This window comes from Silurus meridionalis, chromosome 20, assembly GCF_014805685.1.
Source record: "Silurus meridionalis isolate SWU-2019-XX chromosome 20, ASM1480568v1, whole genome shotgun sequence".
Lineage (NCBI taxonomy): Eukaryota > Metazoa > Chordata > Actinopteri > Siluriformes > Siluridae > Silurus > Silurus meridionalis.
Window position 1 is genome coordinate 3,702,710 of NC_060903.1, and position 17,384 is coordinate 3,720,093.

At 40.2% G+C, this 17,384-nt stretch overlaps 2 protein-coding genes across 2 annotated transcripts; both read right to left on the minus strand.

The window, feature by feature from the left end:
- Window positions 1-2,695: 2,695 nt before the first annotated feature.
- On the minus strand, window positions 2,696-7,683 carry LOC124403285 (CMRF35-like molecule 1). Its single transcript, XM_046876958.1, has 12 exons — window positions 6,107-7,683; window positions 5,625-5,954; window positions 5,219-5,527; window positions 5,093-5,141; window positions 4,818-4,840; window positions 4,694-4,733; window positions 4,378-4,478; window positions 3,942-3,997; window positions 3,469-3,522; window positions 3,034-3,102; window positions 2,831-2,890; window positions 2,696-2,745 (listed from the first exon to the last, which is right to left on the minus strand). Exons 1-11 carry the CDS (start codon window positions 6,141-6,143, stop codon window positions 2,834-2,836), a joined length of 1,125 nt encoding a protein of 374 aa, XP_046732914.1. The 5' UTR covers window positions 6,144-7,683; the 3' UTR covers window positions 2,696-2,745; window positions 2,831-2,833.
- Window positions 7,684-10,767: 3,084 nt separating this feature from the next.
- On the minus strand, window positions 10,768-17,374 carry LOC124403284 (CMRF35-like molecule 1). Its single transcript, XM_046876956.1, is given in 13 exon segments — window positions 10,768-11,964; window positions 12,270-12,323; window positions 13,163-13,234; window positions 13,368-13,421; window positions 13,780-13,826; window positions 14,350-14,450; window positions 15,008-15,044; window positions 15,125-15,147; window positions 16,109-16,157; window positions 16,235-16,525; window positions 16,528-16,542; window positions 16,640-16,984; window positions 17,140-17,374. Coding segments are annotated over 13 exon segments (1,191 nt in total). The 5' UTR covers window positions 17,177-17,374; the 3' UTR covers window positions 10,768-11,898.
- Between the last annotated feature and the right edge of the window lie 10 nt (window positions 17,375-17,384).

The window sequence follows — 17,384 nt, forward strand, 5'->3', positions numbered from 1 at the left end:
TGATTTTTCTTTTCTTCTGCTTTGCTGAGTTGTATGCATTTCAGCGCTTGTGTTTTCTTGTTGTCAGTTTTCATGGTTGTCTTACATTGGAAGATTTTACATACTTCTGGTCTGAGGACCCAACAAAAGCATGCCATTTGGATGATTTATCTACTGATGAGGAATGAAATATTGATTAAATGAATGAATGAATTAATATTATGCACTGTAACAGATTAAGCCAGTGTGTGCTAACGCATGTGTGTCTATAGTGAGAAGGGCCACTGGTACCTGATTGCCTTTCTTGTGCTACTGGTGATGCTGGTCGTCATCATCGGCTGCCTGTTAAAAAAGAATAGACGTAAGTATCCCTCGTGTGTTTTGATTTTTTTTGCGTTTGCAGCAGCAGGATCATTTTAGTTGGTGTCCTACTATATTATTTGATATGGATAGGACAAAGGGTCAAACACAATACAGTGTTTACAAAATCATAAAACAGATCTAAAGTGTTTGAGATAAATCAGGCAGGGGTCAAACATGATAAACACTATATCCAAATTCAAAAAGAAAACAGGAAAACAGACAGAAATCTCAAGTGTCACAATTGTCATGGCTAGACTCTCAGTGTATGTGACCAAGTGCTTAATGTAGCCTGTAGAGAGAACATGAGAGTAACAACAAGAAAAAATATCTAGAGTTTAGGTAACGTGGTTATCTGTTCTTTTCTACTTTCTAACATTCAGAAGCTGAGAATCAGATCAGGACCAGAGGGGAGAGCAGTAACACCACTGTTCCCACAGTTAGAACTGAATTCAATGTGTGGCGTAATGCAACACATCACCACATTCAGAATTGTTGTTAAAGAAAAAGGCGTGTTTGCACTACTGTGGTTTTATCACTGCTAGACTCTACAGCCTCTGTTGTGGCTGAGAAATTATTTATAATTAGAAACATGTGAAGAACCGCAGCTTCACTCATGTGAATATGTACATCTGATACTACCAGGATTATGTTTCACAGCAGATCTGTTTAAAACATAACAGAAAAAGGCAGAAAGTTAGAAGCTTGAATACTTCAATATTAATTTTTTTAATCTCATATTTTTGAAAAAAAAAGTTTCTTATGAAAATATAAGAAAAAATTAGTGTTTTTCATCTCTCTTTGTTAAAATAGGAATCAGTGTGATACATGGAGGTGGATCACAGACACTGAAGTGTAAATGCAGCTCGTGTTGGAATTGTTTGTAGATTTTCTCGCATTCTGCTTTTCTGTGAACTTGTTACTGTGTCAAAACCCAAGCAGTTGCTCTTCCTGTTACCTTTACCACCTTTAGATGTTCTAGTTTACTTCATTCCAATCGCTGTAAGACTCCAGTTCCCAGTTTTGATTTGAAATAGTGTAAGAGACCCAAATATTCTTATACTTTACAGGTTCTGAGAGACCAAAAGATCAATTCAGTGTATCCTGATTGGTCTCTCTTTTTGCTAACAAGACCAATCAGTTTTTTTCTATGCGACAGGCTTTAGAGTACCAAGACACAAAGAAAATACAAAACGCATTTGACCTCAGACCACACTACAGTTTATCTCTGCTTGTAACATGGGATTTTCATCCTAAATGATGAGGGTAAACTCCCTATAGGCATGCTAAAACCTTAAAACATTTATATAATATAGTTTATAAATTGTTTATTATAAGTAAAACATTAAAGAGGGACAAAACAATATGTATTAAAATATTCATTAGACATTTCAATTTCAATCCTTGCATTTACACACAGAGGTGATTAATATATAAATATACATGATACACTATATTGCCAAAAGTCTGTGGACACTCAGTCATACGTGTGGTATGTGCTTTTTAAACATCACATTCCACATTTAGTCCCAATTTACTCTTATTTCCTCCACTCTTCTGGGAAGATGTTCCAGTAGATTTTGGAGTCCGCTTGTGGAGGTTTGTGCTCATTCAGGCACGAGGGTGTTAGTAAAGTCAGGTACTGATGTAGGGTGAGGAGGCCTGGGGTACAGTCAGTGTTCACTTTTATACAAAGGATTATCAGTAGGGTTGAGGTCAGAGCTCTAAAACAGGCTGCTCAAAATCTTCCACTCCAACCTATGTAAAGCATGTCTTCATGGAGCTGGCTTTGTACACAGAGGCATTGTGAAGCAGGAACAGGTTTCAGTCTCCTAGTTTAAATAAAGGGTAAATTTAATGGTACTACATCCAAAGACGACATATATACGATTATGTTCCTCAAACTTTGTTGTAACTGTTTGATCAAGAACCACATATGGCTGGAAAAGTCAGATGTCCCAATGCTTTTGTCCATATAGTGTGTTAGATGCTGGAATTCTTATTAGCAGTTAACTGGCCTTTCTTAATAATTGAGGGTCATGTGACTGGTGTATGATGAACATACACCCAGTAGAGATCCCTGAGGCATCACACACAGTTTCCTTCCAACAGAGTACATCAGTTTCTAAAGGGAATAAATAATTGCTGTGTGAAAGGTTTTTAATATCACCCTACATATTGTAATTGAGTGGATGTCCCTGGTGGTCTAGTGGTTAGAACGCGGCACTCTCAACGCTGCGGCCCGGGTTCGATCCCCGGTCAGGAAACCAACCCCAGTCATTAGGGTTGCACAAGCCTTAGTGCCGGTCCCAAGCCCGGATAAATGGGGAGGGTTGCATTAGGAAGGGCATCCGGCGTAAAAACATGTGCCAAATCAAAGATGCGGATGGTCCACTGTGGTGACCCCTAATGGGAGAAGCCAAAAGAAAGTTTTAGTTTATTGTAATTGAGTGGATTATGGTTATATATATATATATATTATTTATCACACCTTTTACTGGAAAACTATGCTGCTGTAGATGGTTTCACCTTCAACAACATTTGGAGACACCTAGAACAGGATGTAAATAAAGACTAATAAGAGTCTCAATATGTAACCAGTTCCTTGCAGATTATTGAGGAAAGTGTTTATTATGGATTTATACATAGCTGAGATTTTACTGGAAATAACTTTATTTAAAGAAGTTTACTTACAGTTTTATTCTTGGAAGCAATTTTTACAGAGCTGTAGGTCACGTCATCGTTATCTTTTAATGCTGAAGACTGTGGATGTGAGAAAATGCTTTATTAAATCTACAGTAACAATTAATACATGTTTATTAAAAATATTAATTTGAGAACAATAATAATAATAATTTGGTAATTTATGTCAAATTAGAACATTGGTGTTAGGCGAGTGACTGAGGCGGAAGCCGAAAACAAGGAAGCTTTAATAAAGAACTTGCAGCAAATCACATAGACACCAACGAAAACAATAACGGACGCAGAAGTGGGGTGAGAGAGGTGGTTATATGGGCATGATAAACGAGAGGCAGGTGTTCGGAATCAGTAGGAGGCGATGAGCTCCGAGCGGGCGGGGCACGCGCAGGAGAAGAAGCAGGTACCCTGACAAATGGATTGCTGCGTTACCTTTTGATTAGTCACAGTGCTGTATATAATGGTGTCTTCAGCTCTAAAAGTGGGCTGTTTCGCGTGCACACACACACACACACACACACACACACACACAAACACACGCCTCTATATGAGATAACTATTTATGCCATAAATTGATGTGATGCAACCTGTGTATCAAAGGGAGATATTTTTGGCTCTTATTAAATATAAAATTCAGTTTAAAAGAAAATAGTGTAATTGTACTACACAAACTATTTAACAATAAAGTCAAAACTGTTCCAGGTTCCTTTGCTCTTATTTCTTCTTTTTTGTTTTTACATCTGAGCTGTATATTCTTTCAACTCTCTGAAAATAATTTTATTTCATGATGATGAGTGACAACGACGATCATGATAATAATGATAGATCATTAAAACGCTAAAAGGGAATTAAAGGGTGATGTGATTTAGAATTGCATTACGCCACACATTGAATTCAGTACTGACTGTGGGAACAGTGGGGTTACTGCTCTCCCCTCTGGTCCTGATCTGATTCTCAGCTTCTGAAAGTTAGAAAGTAGAAAAGAACAGATAACCACGTTACCTAAACTCTAGATATTTTTTCTTGTTGTTACTCTCATGTTCTCTCTACAGGCTACATTAAGCACTTGGTCACTTACACTGAGAGTCTAGCCATGACAATTGTGACACTTGAGATTTCTGTCTGTTTTCCTGTTTTCTTTTTGAATTTGGATATAGTTTATCATGTTTGACCTCTGCCTGATTTATCTCAAACACTTTAGATCTGTTTTATGATTTTGGAAACACTGCATTGTGTTTGACCCTTTGTCCTATCCATATCAAATAATATAGTAGGACACCAACTAACATGATCCTGCTGCTGCAAACGCAAAAAAAATCAAAACACACGAGGGATACTTACGTCTATTCTTTTTTAATAGGCCGCCGATGATGATGATGACGATGATGACCAGCATCACCAGTAGCACAAGAAAGGCAATCAGGTACCAGTGGACCTTCTCACTATAGACACACATGCGTTAGCACACACTGGCTTAATCTATTACAGTGCATAATATTAATTCATTCATTCATTTAGTCATCAATTGAGGCCTAAGCAATCACAGGAATCAGTGCCAAAATAACTTAAAATTGAAAACCAAAGCTGATCAGATGATGGTGAAAAGCTTTGGCAGCACACGGCCTAAATGTGATCAGAATGTTCTTTAGACACTTACATGGTTTCATCACTGCTAACAACTGTAGTCTCAGATGCTGCTTAAGTGAGAAATAGTTATAATTAGAACAGTGTTAAGAGGAACAGTTGCATTAATTATGTAAGATACAAATATCTAATGTTACCTGAATTGTGATTTGAGACAGAGCTGTTTATAATAAAAAAAAAGTCAGAAAGTAATGCTTGACTGTTTAAAATGGTTTTTTTTTTACATATACATGAGATCATGTTGATTACAATCCCTTGTATTTTACCTGATGTGATATGAGAAAGGAGAACTAGCAAGATAATATCTAATGTACTGATCAATAGCACATTGACCACACATTCTTCTTTAAATAAATGAATGAATATAGCAAATCTGCAGAGGAAAACAGCATGTGTATAAAATAGAGCTTACGTGTACGTAGTGACATCATTAGTGGTTGTAGTCACTGCTGTAGTCACAACTAAGGAAAAATAAATAAAATAGTGTGATTTTCATCTCATCATTAGTTAAAGTAGGGATCAGTGTTTGTGATGATACCTGGAGGTGGATCACGGACACTGATGTGAACAGGAACCTCCAGATCTCCTGCACTGCACCAGTACCAGCCACCATCACTCTTCTTCAGTCCACTCATCTGTACAATTAATGAACTTTTCCCATCATCACTGATGTGCACTGCTGATTTCTGGGATGTGTCAGTCCTCGTCACTGAGTTGCAGCGTCTGTCTCTGAATTTGCACCACTGCTTCTCTGTTGTCTGATACGCAGCGCTGTAGAGACACTGAACTGTGACGCTGCCTCCTTCATCACCACTCACACTGCTCTCCCTCACAGACAGATCAGGATCTGAACATAAATATATAGTCTGTTATGTCTAATTAATCTTTATCAACATTAGAACACTGCTAAAATCACAAATTATTTGTAGATTGTAACTTAATACCTGCTTTCACTGTGATATAAAGGTATTCTGTAACATCATATGTTATTCCTTCTATCTCTACAGCACACCAGTATGATCCAGTGTTTCCTGTCTGGAGATCTTTCATAGTCACAGTAAAGAGACTCTCAACTGGATTATCAGTTACTGTCACTTTCCCCTGTGTATCGTTGGCATACGCCTGAATTGTGCATGAAGTGTAGAGTGAATAATAATTATAGCACCAGTATTTCTTATGATGTATATATTTCCTATCATAAAGACATGGGATGGTAACAGATGCTCCAGTTTGAAGACTTAACTGTCTGTATGCTGACTGAGAAATGACAACATCTGCAATCAGAACAGAAAAACACTACTATTACTCAATGACATAAAAAATTTGATAAGATATTATTAGATACGTTGCTTTAGTCATTTAATATTTTGATGTAAAAATTGTTTATTTTGTATATAAAATTTAAGTGCATAAAAAATGTACTTACTTGAAATGAACAGAATAAAAATGAAAAAGCAGTTCATGTTAGAATTGGTCTGTTGTAAAAGAAATTGAGGTTTTCGTGCGTCCTGCTTCTCTGTGAACCCGTTCCTGTGTCTGTAGAAGCTCAAGCAGTTCCTCTTCCTGCTACCTATACTCTATGTTCTAAAACCACAGTGTGGTAGAGGTTAAACTTTTTATATCTGATAAATTTCAATAGAGTAAAAAGATAAGCTGATAAAAGGTTTTACATCTGCTATATTACAAGCAGACATACTTTTTGCCTTGCATAGTCACATAGTATACACAGTACATCTTTCTTTTATTAATTCGTCATTTTAAGATTTTCACCATGCTAAGAGAGACATAAATGATTTCATTTGTTCACTGCCATCTGACTTCCTATGTAATGTGGCCTTATATATTCAGACCCCTTTCACTTTTTCTCAATTTTATGTTGCAGCCTGATAATACAATCGTTCAAATTGATTTTCTAATCTACACTTAGTACCCCATAATGACAACGTGAAAACAAATATATAAAAACTCCACTGCCATCTCTCCTAAACATCTCCTATCCACTTCCTGCTTCACCATCTCAACATCATCCAACCTTCTCTCTCTCATTTTACTCATTCATCAGCTGCACAAAATGCTCCCTCCATCTTCTCAACACACTCTCAACACATTCTTAACACACTCGCCTCACTAGGCAAATCTATTTACAGTGCTATATCTACAAAAAGAGAAAAGAATAGCTGGTGTCACTAAATTGATGCAAGATCTGTAACACATTCACCTCATCCCTTACATAGACAATTAGTAACAGCAGTAGTAGTAATAATAATAGTAATATTTGTCAGGTCACTGCCTAATCTGAACTCAAATTTCCAATGGATGGTGCAGCTTTTAAACATGGCCACCACAATCTTACACACGATTATTTGTATTTGTTAATTTTAATGCTCAATGTTATTCACTGTCTCTGTTGTTACCAAATCTGTGCTACCAGAGGAAACCCTTATATAGAGTCATTACTTGTTCCTCTCTCTGAGAACTGAATGCTGAATTATCACAACAGCAGCAGTACCCCAGCTCTTATGTTGTGAAAATCTCCTATAATAATGACAAGCCATGATGACAGATGTTTCACTTTGAAGTCTTAAATGTATTTTCTTATGTTGCTGCTAACCTTACAATGTTGTCCTGTGTGCAGTGAACTGTGGAAATGTCCAAAAGTGTCTTCCTTTCTAATTTACTGTCCATCCTGTCGTAATTTATTCTTTTCTTTTCAGAATGTTAATCACACTACTGTGCAAACGTTTTAGACATAAGTTAGAATGCTTCCAAAAATATATATTGTATTTTTTTTTTTAATCCATTTACAAAATGCAAATTAAGCAAACAAAAGAAAAATCTACATCAAATCAATATTTGTTGTGACTATCCTTGATATGTCCATTAGTGCCATCAGCAAAGAACTGGCAGAAACCAGTGGGACTCAAGTACAGCCATTTACTGCTGAAGAAGTCTGAACAGAACGTCTCTAGGTTACGACCGTAACCCTAGTTCCCCGAGGGAACTCGAGCTGCGTCGAAACGCTATGGAAACGCCCCTGCATGACCGCGCTCTGAACCACGTGTGTAATCTGACCAATAGGCGTTTGGAACGTGACGTCATCAGGGGGCGACGTCGCGTAAACAGGAAGCTACAAATGGCTGCGAGATGGACCAGACGCTAGCTCCTGCAAGAGAAGGTAAGCGCCGCAGGGATGCAGGAAGTGTGGCACGGAGACGCAGTGTCTCGTTCCCTCGGGGAACTAGGGTTACGGTCATAACCTAGAGACGTTCCCCTTCAGGAACTCGAGCTGCGTCGAAACGCTATGGGAACGAGTGTCCAATCACGCCACACTGACCAGACCCTGCCTAGAGAGTGAGGGCCTCGGCACCAGCATGCAAAACAGAGGAGCCCGGGGTGGCCAGGTCACGGGACAGGAATGTCCGGTCTTTCCAGACATCCAAGGCTCGAAGGGCACGCCGCGAGACCTTGATAGTGCGATGCGGGTTTCCCCTGAGGGAGAACCCCCTGCCCCGGAGCCACCACTGGAGGGGCCTCATGTGCAGGAGCCCGAGCGGAACTATGCTGGATGCTGCCGCCATGAGCCCTAGCAGCCTCTGGAACTGCCGTACAGTGAGTGGCTGGCCTTCCCGCACCCTCCTGACGGCCGTAAGGATGACTTTGACCCGAGCAGGCGACAACTGTGCCTGCATCCTGGCCGCGTCCCATACCACGCCCAAAAAGGTGGTTCTCTGTGCAGGAGAAAGCACGCTCTTTCTGGCGTTTAGCCGAAACCCAAGCACCTTCATGCAGGAGAGGACGACATCTCGATGCCGAATCGCCTGGTGCTCTGAGGGAGCCATGATCAACCAATCGTCGATGTAATTCACAATGCGGATGCCCTGAAGCCGCAGCGGGGCCAGTGCAGCATCGACGCACAACGTGAAGGTGCGGGGTGAGAATGCCAGACCGAACGGGAGGACCCGATATTGGTATGCTACGCCCCCGAAAGCAAACCTCAGGAACCTCCTGTGTGCAGGAAGGATGGAGATGTGAAAGTATGCGTCCTTCAGATCTATAGTGACGAACCAGTCCCCGGACCTGATATGTGTCACGACCCCCTTGAGGGTGAGCATCCTGAACCTGAGTCTCCTGAGAGAGCGGTTCAAGGAGCGAAGATCCAGAATGGGACGCAACCCCCCATCCTTCTTCGGAACAACGAAGTACGGGCTGTAGAAGCCTGACTCGAACCGAGGGGGGAACCACCTCGATGGCCCCTTTCCCCAGGAGCGTGCGTACTTCCTGTTCCAGGACCAGAGCCTGCTCGGGACCCACCAGGGTGGGACACACCCCGTTGAAACGGGGAGGAAAGGACGCGAACTGCAGTGCGTAACCCCCTTCTATGGTCCGCAGGACCCACCGGGAGACTCCTGGCAGCACCTCCCAAGCTGCCAGAAAGTTCCTCAGGGGAACCAGCCCCTCGGGACTGGCCTCTGACCCACTCAGAGCAGCTGGGCGGGGCCCTGCAGCTGAAGACACCTCGAAGAGGCGGCGGGGCTCCCCCATCCGTACCGAGACTTTGGGCAGAAGTGGAGGGAGACACCCGCTGGAGGGCACATCCTGTGGCAGAGTCCACGGCCCGCCACCGACCAGCCCCACGTGACCGGCGAGGGAGGTACTGCTGAAACGCCGCCGACTGCTTCTTAGACTCCTGAAACCTGTTCACGACCGCCGTCACTGCGTCACCAAACAGACCAGGAGGAGCCATCGGTGCGTTCAAGAGCACAGCTCGATCCTTGTCCGGGAGGTCGGACAGGGTGAGCCACAGATGCCGCTCTGTGGCTACCAGGGCCGCCATGGACCGACCAACGGCCCGCGCCGTGTGCTTCGTGGCCCGAAGGGTTAGGTCGGCAGCGCGACATAACTCCTTAATGTCGGTGGCCCCGGAGCTAAGTCCTCATCTGTCACGCAGCAGGTCAGCCTGGTATGCCTGCAACACACCCATGGTGTGGAGACATCCCGCAGCCTGACCCGCTGCCGTAAGCCTTCCCCACTAAAGCCGATGTAGCACGTGGCGGTTTAGTAGGGAACACCGAGCCTTTAGCGACGATGCTACGCTAGAGAGAGGTAGCTAGCTAGCGTCTCTTCGACACGCGGCATCGCCCCATCGCCGCATGCCTTAGCCCCAACCACATTCGCATAAATCGAGGAGTGGTGCGGCAAAGCACGCGCTGAGTATGGGGTTTCCCAAGAACTGGACACCTCGGCGTGCAGATCAGGAAAAAAACGGCAGGCCCCGGCGCCGAGGAAGCGACACAGGACGCAGAAAACGCCATCCAGCTTACTGGGTGCGCGCTGTCTCTGCTGCTCCACCGGCCAAGCTAGATCCAGCTTAGCAACGGCTCGTGTCACCACCTCGAGAAACTCCTCGTACAGCACAGGCTGAGAGGGCTCCACGGGCTCGCTAGCATCCATCAGCTCACCCTCCTCGGAGAGAGAGACATGTAATGCCGCGCTGCTCGTACCGGGAGAAGAAGCAGCCATCGGGCCTGCTTCCCCAATAGAGCCGAAGCTCAATTCAGCCGACGAAGCTGAAGCGGACTCATCCGACTCCAACTCGGCCGCTAAATCGGCCTGCGAGCCCCACGAGCGCCGGCGCCGCTTTGCCTCGGTACTGGAGCCGCGAGGGAGAGAGCTCCTCTCAAAGAGCGATCTCCGGGAGCGAGCGGCGACAGCCATGCGGCTACAATGAGAGCAATCGACTCCCTCGAGAGCCGATTGTGCATGCTCCACTCCTAGGCAAACAACGCACCGATCATGCGAATCCTTACCGGTAATAAAACGCGGACACGGATGCACGCACTTACGGAAACCCTGTCTGCCAGCCATCACTCGACCAGAAAAACACAGCGAAACAGCGCTTACCTGAACGAGCAGAAAGCTAGCGTCTGGTCCATCTCGCAGCCATTTGTAGCTTCCTGTTTACGCGACGTCGCCCGCTGATGACGCCACGCCCAAACGCCTATTGGTCAGATTACACGTGGTTCAGAGCGCGGTCACGCAGGGGCGTTCCCATAGCGTTTCGACGCAGCTCGAGTTCCTGAAGGGGAACTGGTCTTCATGGTAAAACTTCAGCCAAAAATGCTATACCTCTAAAATGGGAACAAATCTAGAAAACATAGGAACTGGACTGGGGTGCAGAAAAATGGCAGCATGTTTTCTGGACTGACGAGTCAAAATATGACAGTTTTTCTGTATTAGGAGGCAGTTTGTTTGCTGAATGGCTAGAGAGCAGTACTGCAGGCAACAGTGAAGCATGGTGGAGGTTCCTTACAAGTTTGGTGCTGCATTTCTGCAAATGGAGTTGGAGATTTGGTCAGGATTAATGGTGTCCTCAATGCTAAGGAATACAGGGAGCTATTATTCATCATGCAGAACCATTAAGGAGGCGCCTGGTTAGCCCCAAATTTATTATGCAGCAGGACAACAACCCTGAACATATAGTACAGCCAATGTCATTAAGAACTCTCTCCAGCATAGAGAAGAGCAAGGGGTCATGGAGGTGATGGTTTGGCTGCAACAGAACCCTGAACTCAACATAAGTCTGTCTGGGATTAAGTGAAGACATGGAAGGGTCTGAGGCAGCCTCAGACATCCACAGAAGATCTGTGGTTAGTTCTCCAAGAGGAACAACCTACCTGCTGAGTTCCTTCAAAAACTGTGTGTAAGAGTACATAGATGAATTGATGCTGCTTTGGATTTCTCTTGCTTGTTTACTTTGCATTTTGTTAACTGATAAAAAAAATATTAGCACTTCTATTTTTGAGAGCATTCTTACATTACAGCATGTTTTCCACACCTGCCTAAAACCTGTGTACATGTTAACACATATATGTGTATTTAACAAGTCAGCAAAAGTTTTGCATTCACTGTAATATTTTGTAAATGGTCCAGATCAGAAAATGTTATTATATATGCAACATTTATTAACATTTTAACATCCAGTTATTCTTCCACTGTCACAATAATAGGTAACAAATTATTATAATAAGTACAATGTTGGAGAGGAGAAACAGAATTTCCCAGCTATTCTTTAGACATGTAAATGCTAGTTCTTGCATTTTATCACAAATGTTAATAATAAATAATAATACATAGATATGCTGGATGCTGGAATGACACTTTTCTTTCAATTATATTCAGTATGTTTTTCCGGTTCCTGTTGTACACCGATGCAGATATTTAAGGGCTGATTTGGCAAACGACTCTGCTGTAGATGGTCTCACCTTCAACAACATTTGGAGACACCTAGAACAGGATATGAATAAAGACTAATAAAAGTCTCAATATTAAACCAGTTCCTGGTAGATTAGGGAGAAACGTGTTTATTATGGATTTATACATTTAGATTTATAGCTGGGATTCCCCTGAAATCAACTTCATTTTAAGGGATTTACTTATTGTCTTTCAACACTGAAGACTGTGAATGTAAGAAAATGCTTTATAAAATCATTACTAATAAGTAATTCATGTTTATTAATATTAATCTATATAATATAAATAATAATAATTGGAAATGAATGTTAAACTGGAGCTGTGGATTGCTGTCCTACCTTTGAATTAGTCACAGTGCTGTATATAATGCGGTCTCCAGCTGTAGAGGTGTGCTGTTTTTTATGCACACACACACACACACACACACATTTGTAAATGCAAACTTAAATGAAACTGTTATTTTAATCTGCATATGCAAAAAGAGATATTTTGGTTCCTTATTAAACACTAACTACAGGTTTTAGAAAAATTCTTAAATGTCCCCATAAAGTCAAATCTGTGAGCTATTCATTTGGTACAAAAACAAAAACAAATATCACATAAACATACATAAAAACAACTCTATTCCACAAAAAAAAAAATGTACCTCATGTAAACAGTTTTTAGTTGTTCCTCTGAAATATACTGAATACTAAAATAGCATTTTAGCACCAGTACATCTGTACTTATGTGATATATTTCCTATAATAATGACTTTCCATGGTGACAGATGCTGCAATTTAAACACTTAAATGTATTTTCTTATGTTGCTGCTAACCTTACAATGTCACACACACACACACACACACACACACACACACACACACACACACACACACACATGCTTGTGAATGCAAACTTAAATGTAACTGTTATTTTAATCTGCATACCCAGAAGTCTTAAATGTCCCCATAAAGTCAAAACTGTGAGCTTTTCCTATTCATTGTTGTACATAAAAAATAAATAAAATGTGAATGCCTCCTCCACTGACACATAGACATACACAATAACAACTCTATTTAACAACATTTGGAGACACCTAGAACAGCATATGAATGAAGACTAATAAAAGTCTCAATATTAAACCAGTTCCTTATATATTAGGGAGAAACGTGATTATTATGGATTTATACATTTAGATTTATAGCTGGGATTCCACTGAAATCAACTTCATTTTAAGGGATTTACTCACAGTTTTATTCTTGGAAGCAATATTTATCGAGCTGTAGGTCACGTCCTCCTTCTCGTCTTTCAACACTGAAGACTGTGAATGTAAGAAAATGCTTTATAAAATCATTACTAATAAGTAATTCATGTTTATTAATATTAATCTATATAATATAAATAATAATAATTGGAAATGAATGTTAAACTGGAGCTGTGGATTGCTGTCCTACCTTTGGATTAGTCACAGTGCTGTATATAATGCGGTCTCCAGCTGTAGAGGTGTGCTGTTTTTTATGCATACACACAAACACACACACACACACACACACACACACACACACACACACACACATGCATGCTTGTAAATGCAAACTTAAATGTAAATGTCCCCATAAAGTCAAAACTGTGAGCTTTTCCTATTCATTGTTGTACATAAAAAATAAATACCATGTGAATGCCTCCTTCACTGACACATAAACATACACAATAACAACTCTATTCCACAAAAATATGATGATGATGATGATGATGATGATGATGATGAGAGGCCATTAAAACACTAAAATTCTCTAAAGATGTTAAAATAGTAGGCTAGCTTGTTTTTTGGATTGCATTAGGCCACACATTTAATGCAATACTAACCTTCTGAACAATGGAATCACCCTCTTTATTCCTGATTTGACTCTTTGCTTCAGGAAAAAAGAATTAGAATTAAAAAAGAATCAATTAAAAAATTACAAATATTTTAAATTTAAAATAAAATGATGATGATGATGATGATGATGATGATAATAATAATAATAATAATAATAATAATAATAATAATAATAATAATAATAATAATAATAATAATAATGTAACCCACCCTTGTTCTCTCTACAGGCCATATGAAGCACATGGTCACACACTAACTGTGAAGCCTTGACAGCTCATGGGACTTTTGAGTCTTTACAATGTATTGTGTTTTCCCCATCATATTTTCTCAGTTTTTCTATTTTCTATTTGGCTTCTGATTTTACATAGTGTTGATGGGCATGTTTGACTCCTGCCTGATGTGTCTCAATTATCTTTGGATCTGCCCTCTGATTTTGAAAACACCGTACTGTGTCTGACTCTGTGTCCTGTACATTTCACATAATATAATATGACATCAACTAACATGATCCTGCTGCAAAAAAAAGACAAAATCATTGACACACCAGGGACACTTACTGCTTTTTTTTCTTAGCAGGCAGATGATGACGATGATCAGGATCACCAGTAGCAAAAGAAAGGCCACCAGAGAACAGTAGATCAGGGTCTTATTGTTCTCGCTATAGACACACAATAGTTAGCACAAACTGGCTAAATCAAATACATAACAAAATATTCATTCATTCATTTGATCAATAATTTATGTGGCGACAATTCATCCTACTGCCATGCTTCTGAGAGGTCACAGAAAATGAACAGACAGTAACCAGGCCTCAGGTTCAAATCATGTACTCTGAAGTTGTGAGGTAACTGTGTGCTACCTGCAAGCACCACCTTATTGTACCACCACCTTATTGCTTAATGCACCTTATTGTAATCAGAAGTATATTTTATTCTTCTTAGGAGCATAAATACTTTTTTAGTAAGTTAACTGCTTTAAAGTGAAATCTAATTCAGTGGGAAAACACAGATCAACAAAAACGTGAACACAAGAAAACACAAGAGCTGAGATGAATGCAATAAACAGCAGGAAGGAAATAAAAAAAATACAAAGAGGAATTATCCTAAGGAATTTATCCTAATTAAAGTTACAAGCAGGATTTTGGGGGCCAAGCATCAGTCAAAGCTTTGGCTGCACATGGCACACAATTATTTTAAATATTGTATAGACACTCACGTGGTTACACCATTAGAAGCTGTAATCTCAGATGCTGCTGTAGGTGAGAAATAAATAAAATTAGAAACGTGTTAAGAGGTTGAGCTAATTTTCTGCAAAATCTACAGCGGATTTTACCTGAAGTGTTCTGTGAGACGAATCTGTTCAAAAGTAAAAGAAAAACTCTGAAAGCAAGGCTTGGCTATTTGAAATAATATACTTCATACATACCTATAAGTTATTAACTACAGGTAATCTGTAAACTGTACTTGTAGTACCATGGAGTGGTGGAAGAATGGCATGTTATTGTAACCCTTAACCTATAGGGGGCACTGTTACAAAAAAAATGTAATGCGCTGACTAATATTTATAGATTAAAATTTATAGTAGGGTAAAAAAGGTTTTTGACAAAATCCAAGATGGTCACAGGGTGCATTAAAGAAAGAATGTCCTAGCCACTTGTGTGTTTGGCCACTTAATTATAAACAAGCATGAACTCTTGTTCTTGACTATGAGTTAAGGAGCTCGATCATCATTAAAACCCAATTTACAGGTTAGCACAAGGATGCAGTACAATTATTTAGGCACAATTCTGTAGGGGTATAATTTACAGCTAAAGGTGAATTTTATTGCTCAATGCAGAGGTGAGGAATTGCCTAACATGAAGCAAGTATTCACAGTGATGTTTGCAGTGCAGAGTAACTGAATAGAAGAAAAAGAAGGAGTGAGAGAGACAGAGAGAGAGAGAGAGAAAGAGAGAGAAAATGAGAGAGAGAGACAGAGAGAAAGAGAGAGAGAAAGAGAGATGCATGAGAGAGAATGATGCATGTTTGTGCCATGCCTCTAATCATGATGCGGTTGATGTTAACTTTTCATGATTTTCCTTATATTAATATTTTATTCTCTATTATTTCTATTTATATCTACTATTAATATTTTTTTAAGGTTTATTATTATTTAGTAATAGTTTCAGGCTTGTGTTAAGTTTAGTATTGTAACAAAATAAAAATATATATATTTAAATATAGCACACATTCTTCTTTCAATAAGTTAATAAATATAGAAACTTTGTATATCTGCATAGAAAAACAACATGTCTAAATAAAATGAATCTTTCCTTACGTGTGTGTAGTGACATGGTGAGTGTTTGTAGTCACTGCTGTAGTCACAACTAATAAAAATAAAAATAATCAGTGTGAGTTTTATCTCATCATTAGTTAAAGTAGGGATCAGTGTTTGTGATGATACCTGGAGGTGGACCACGGACACTGATGTGAACAGGAACCTCCAGATCTCCTGCACTGCACCAGTACCAGCCACCATCACTCTTCTTCAGTCTACTCATCTGCACACTGAATGAACTTTTCCCATCATCACTGATGTTCACTGCTGAATTCTGGGATGTGTCAGTCCTCCACACTGAGTTGCAGCTTCTGTCTCTGAATCTGCACCACTTCTTCTGTGTGTTCTGATACGCAGCGCTGTAGAGACACTGAACTGTGACGCTGCCTCCTTCATCACCACTCACACTGCTCTCCTCACAGACAGATCAGGAGCTGAACATAAATATATAATCATTTATGTATAATTAATATTTATCAACATAAGAACACAATTAAATTCACTAATTACTTGCTGATTGTAACTTAATACCTGCTTTCACTGTGATAGAAAGTTGTTCTGTAACATCTTGTGAGAATATTCCTGCTATCTCTTCAACACACCAGTATGATCCAGTGTTTCCTGTCTGGAGATCTTTCATAGTCACAGTAAAGAGACTCTCAGATGGATTATCAGTTACTGTCACTTTCCCCTGTGTATCGTTGGCATACGCCTGAATTGTGCAGTAATTGTATGCTGCAGCAGCATCATAGCACCAGTATTTCTTATGATGTAAATATTTCCTATCATAAGGACATGGGATGGTAACAGATGCTCCAGTTTGAAGACTTAACTGTCTGGATGCTGACTGAGAAATGACAACATCTGCAATCAGAACTGAAAAACACCATTAGTCCTCAGTGACAATAACATTTTTGATATCACTGATCTTTGAAACATTACTTTAGTATGTTATGCTTTTGATGTATCGAAGCTTTATTCTGTATATAAATGTAAAATAGGATAGAAGAATGCATGAAAAATGTACTTACTTAAAATGATCAGAATAAAAATAAAAATGCTGCTCATGTTAGAATTGTTCTGATGTTGAAAATGTTGAGTTTTTTTGTGTCCTGTTCCTCTGTCTGTAGAAGCTCAAGTAGCAACCTATACTATATGCTCTAAAACCATAGTGTGTCTGAAGTTAGTGATATGTTCGTCTTATTTATTTCAGTAGAGTGAAAAGGAGAAGCTGATAAAGGAACAGGTTTTTTAGCTGCTATAATAGGAACAGGCA

What these genes read in the sequence shown, in the direction of transcription:
- LOC124403285 (XM_046876958.1), bottom strand. Translation starts at nt 6,143, where the DNA reads ATGAACTGCTTTTTCATTTTTATTCTGTTCATTTCAA. An exon ending in TGTCCGTGATCCACCTCCAG is followed by an intron (nt 5,142 to 5,218) that starts GTATCATCACAA and finishes ATTTTTCCTTAG; the next exon opens with TTGTGACTACAGCAGTGACT. An exon ending in GTTAGCAGTGATGAAACCAT is followed by an intron (nt 4,479 to 4,693) that starts GTAAGTGTCTAA and finishes GTGTGTCTATAG; the next exon opens with TGAGAAGGTCCACTGGTACC.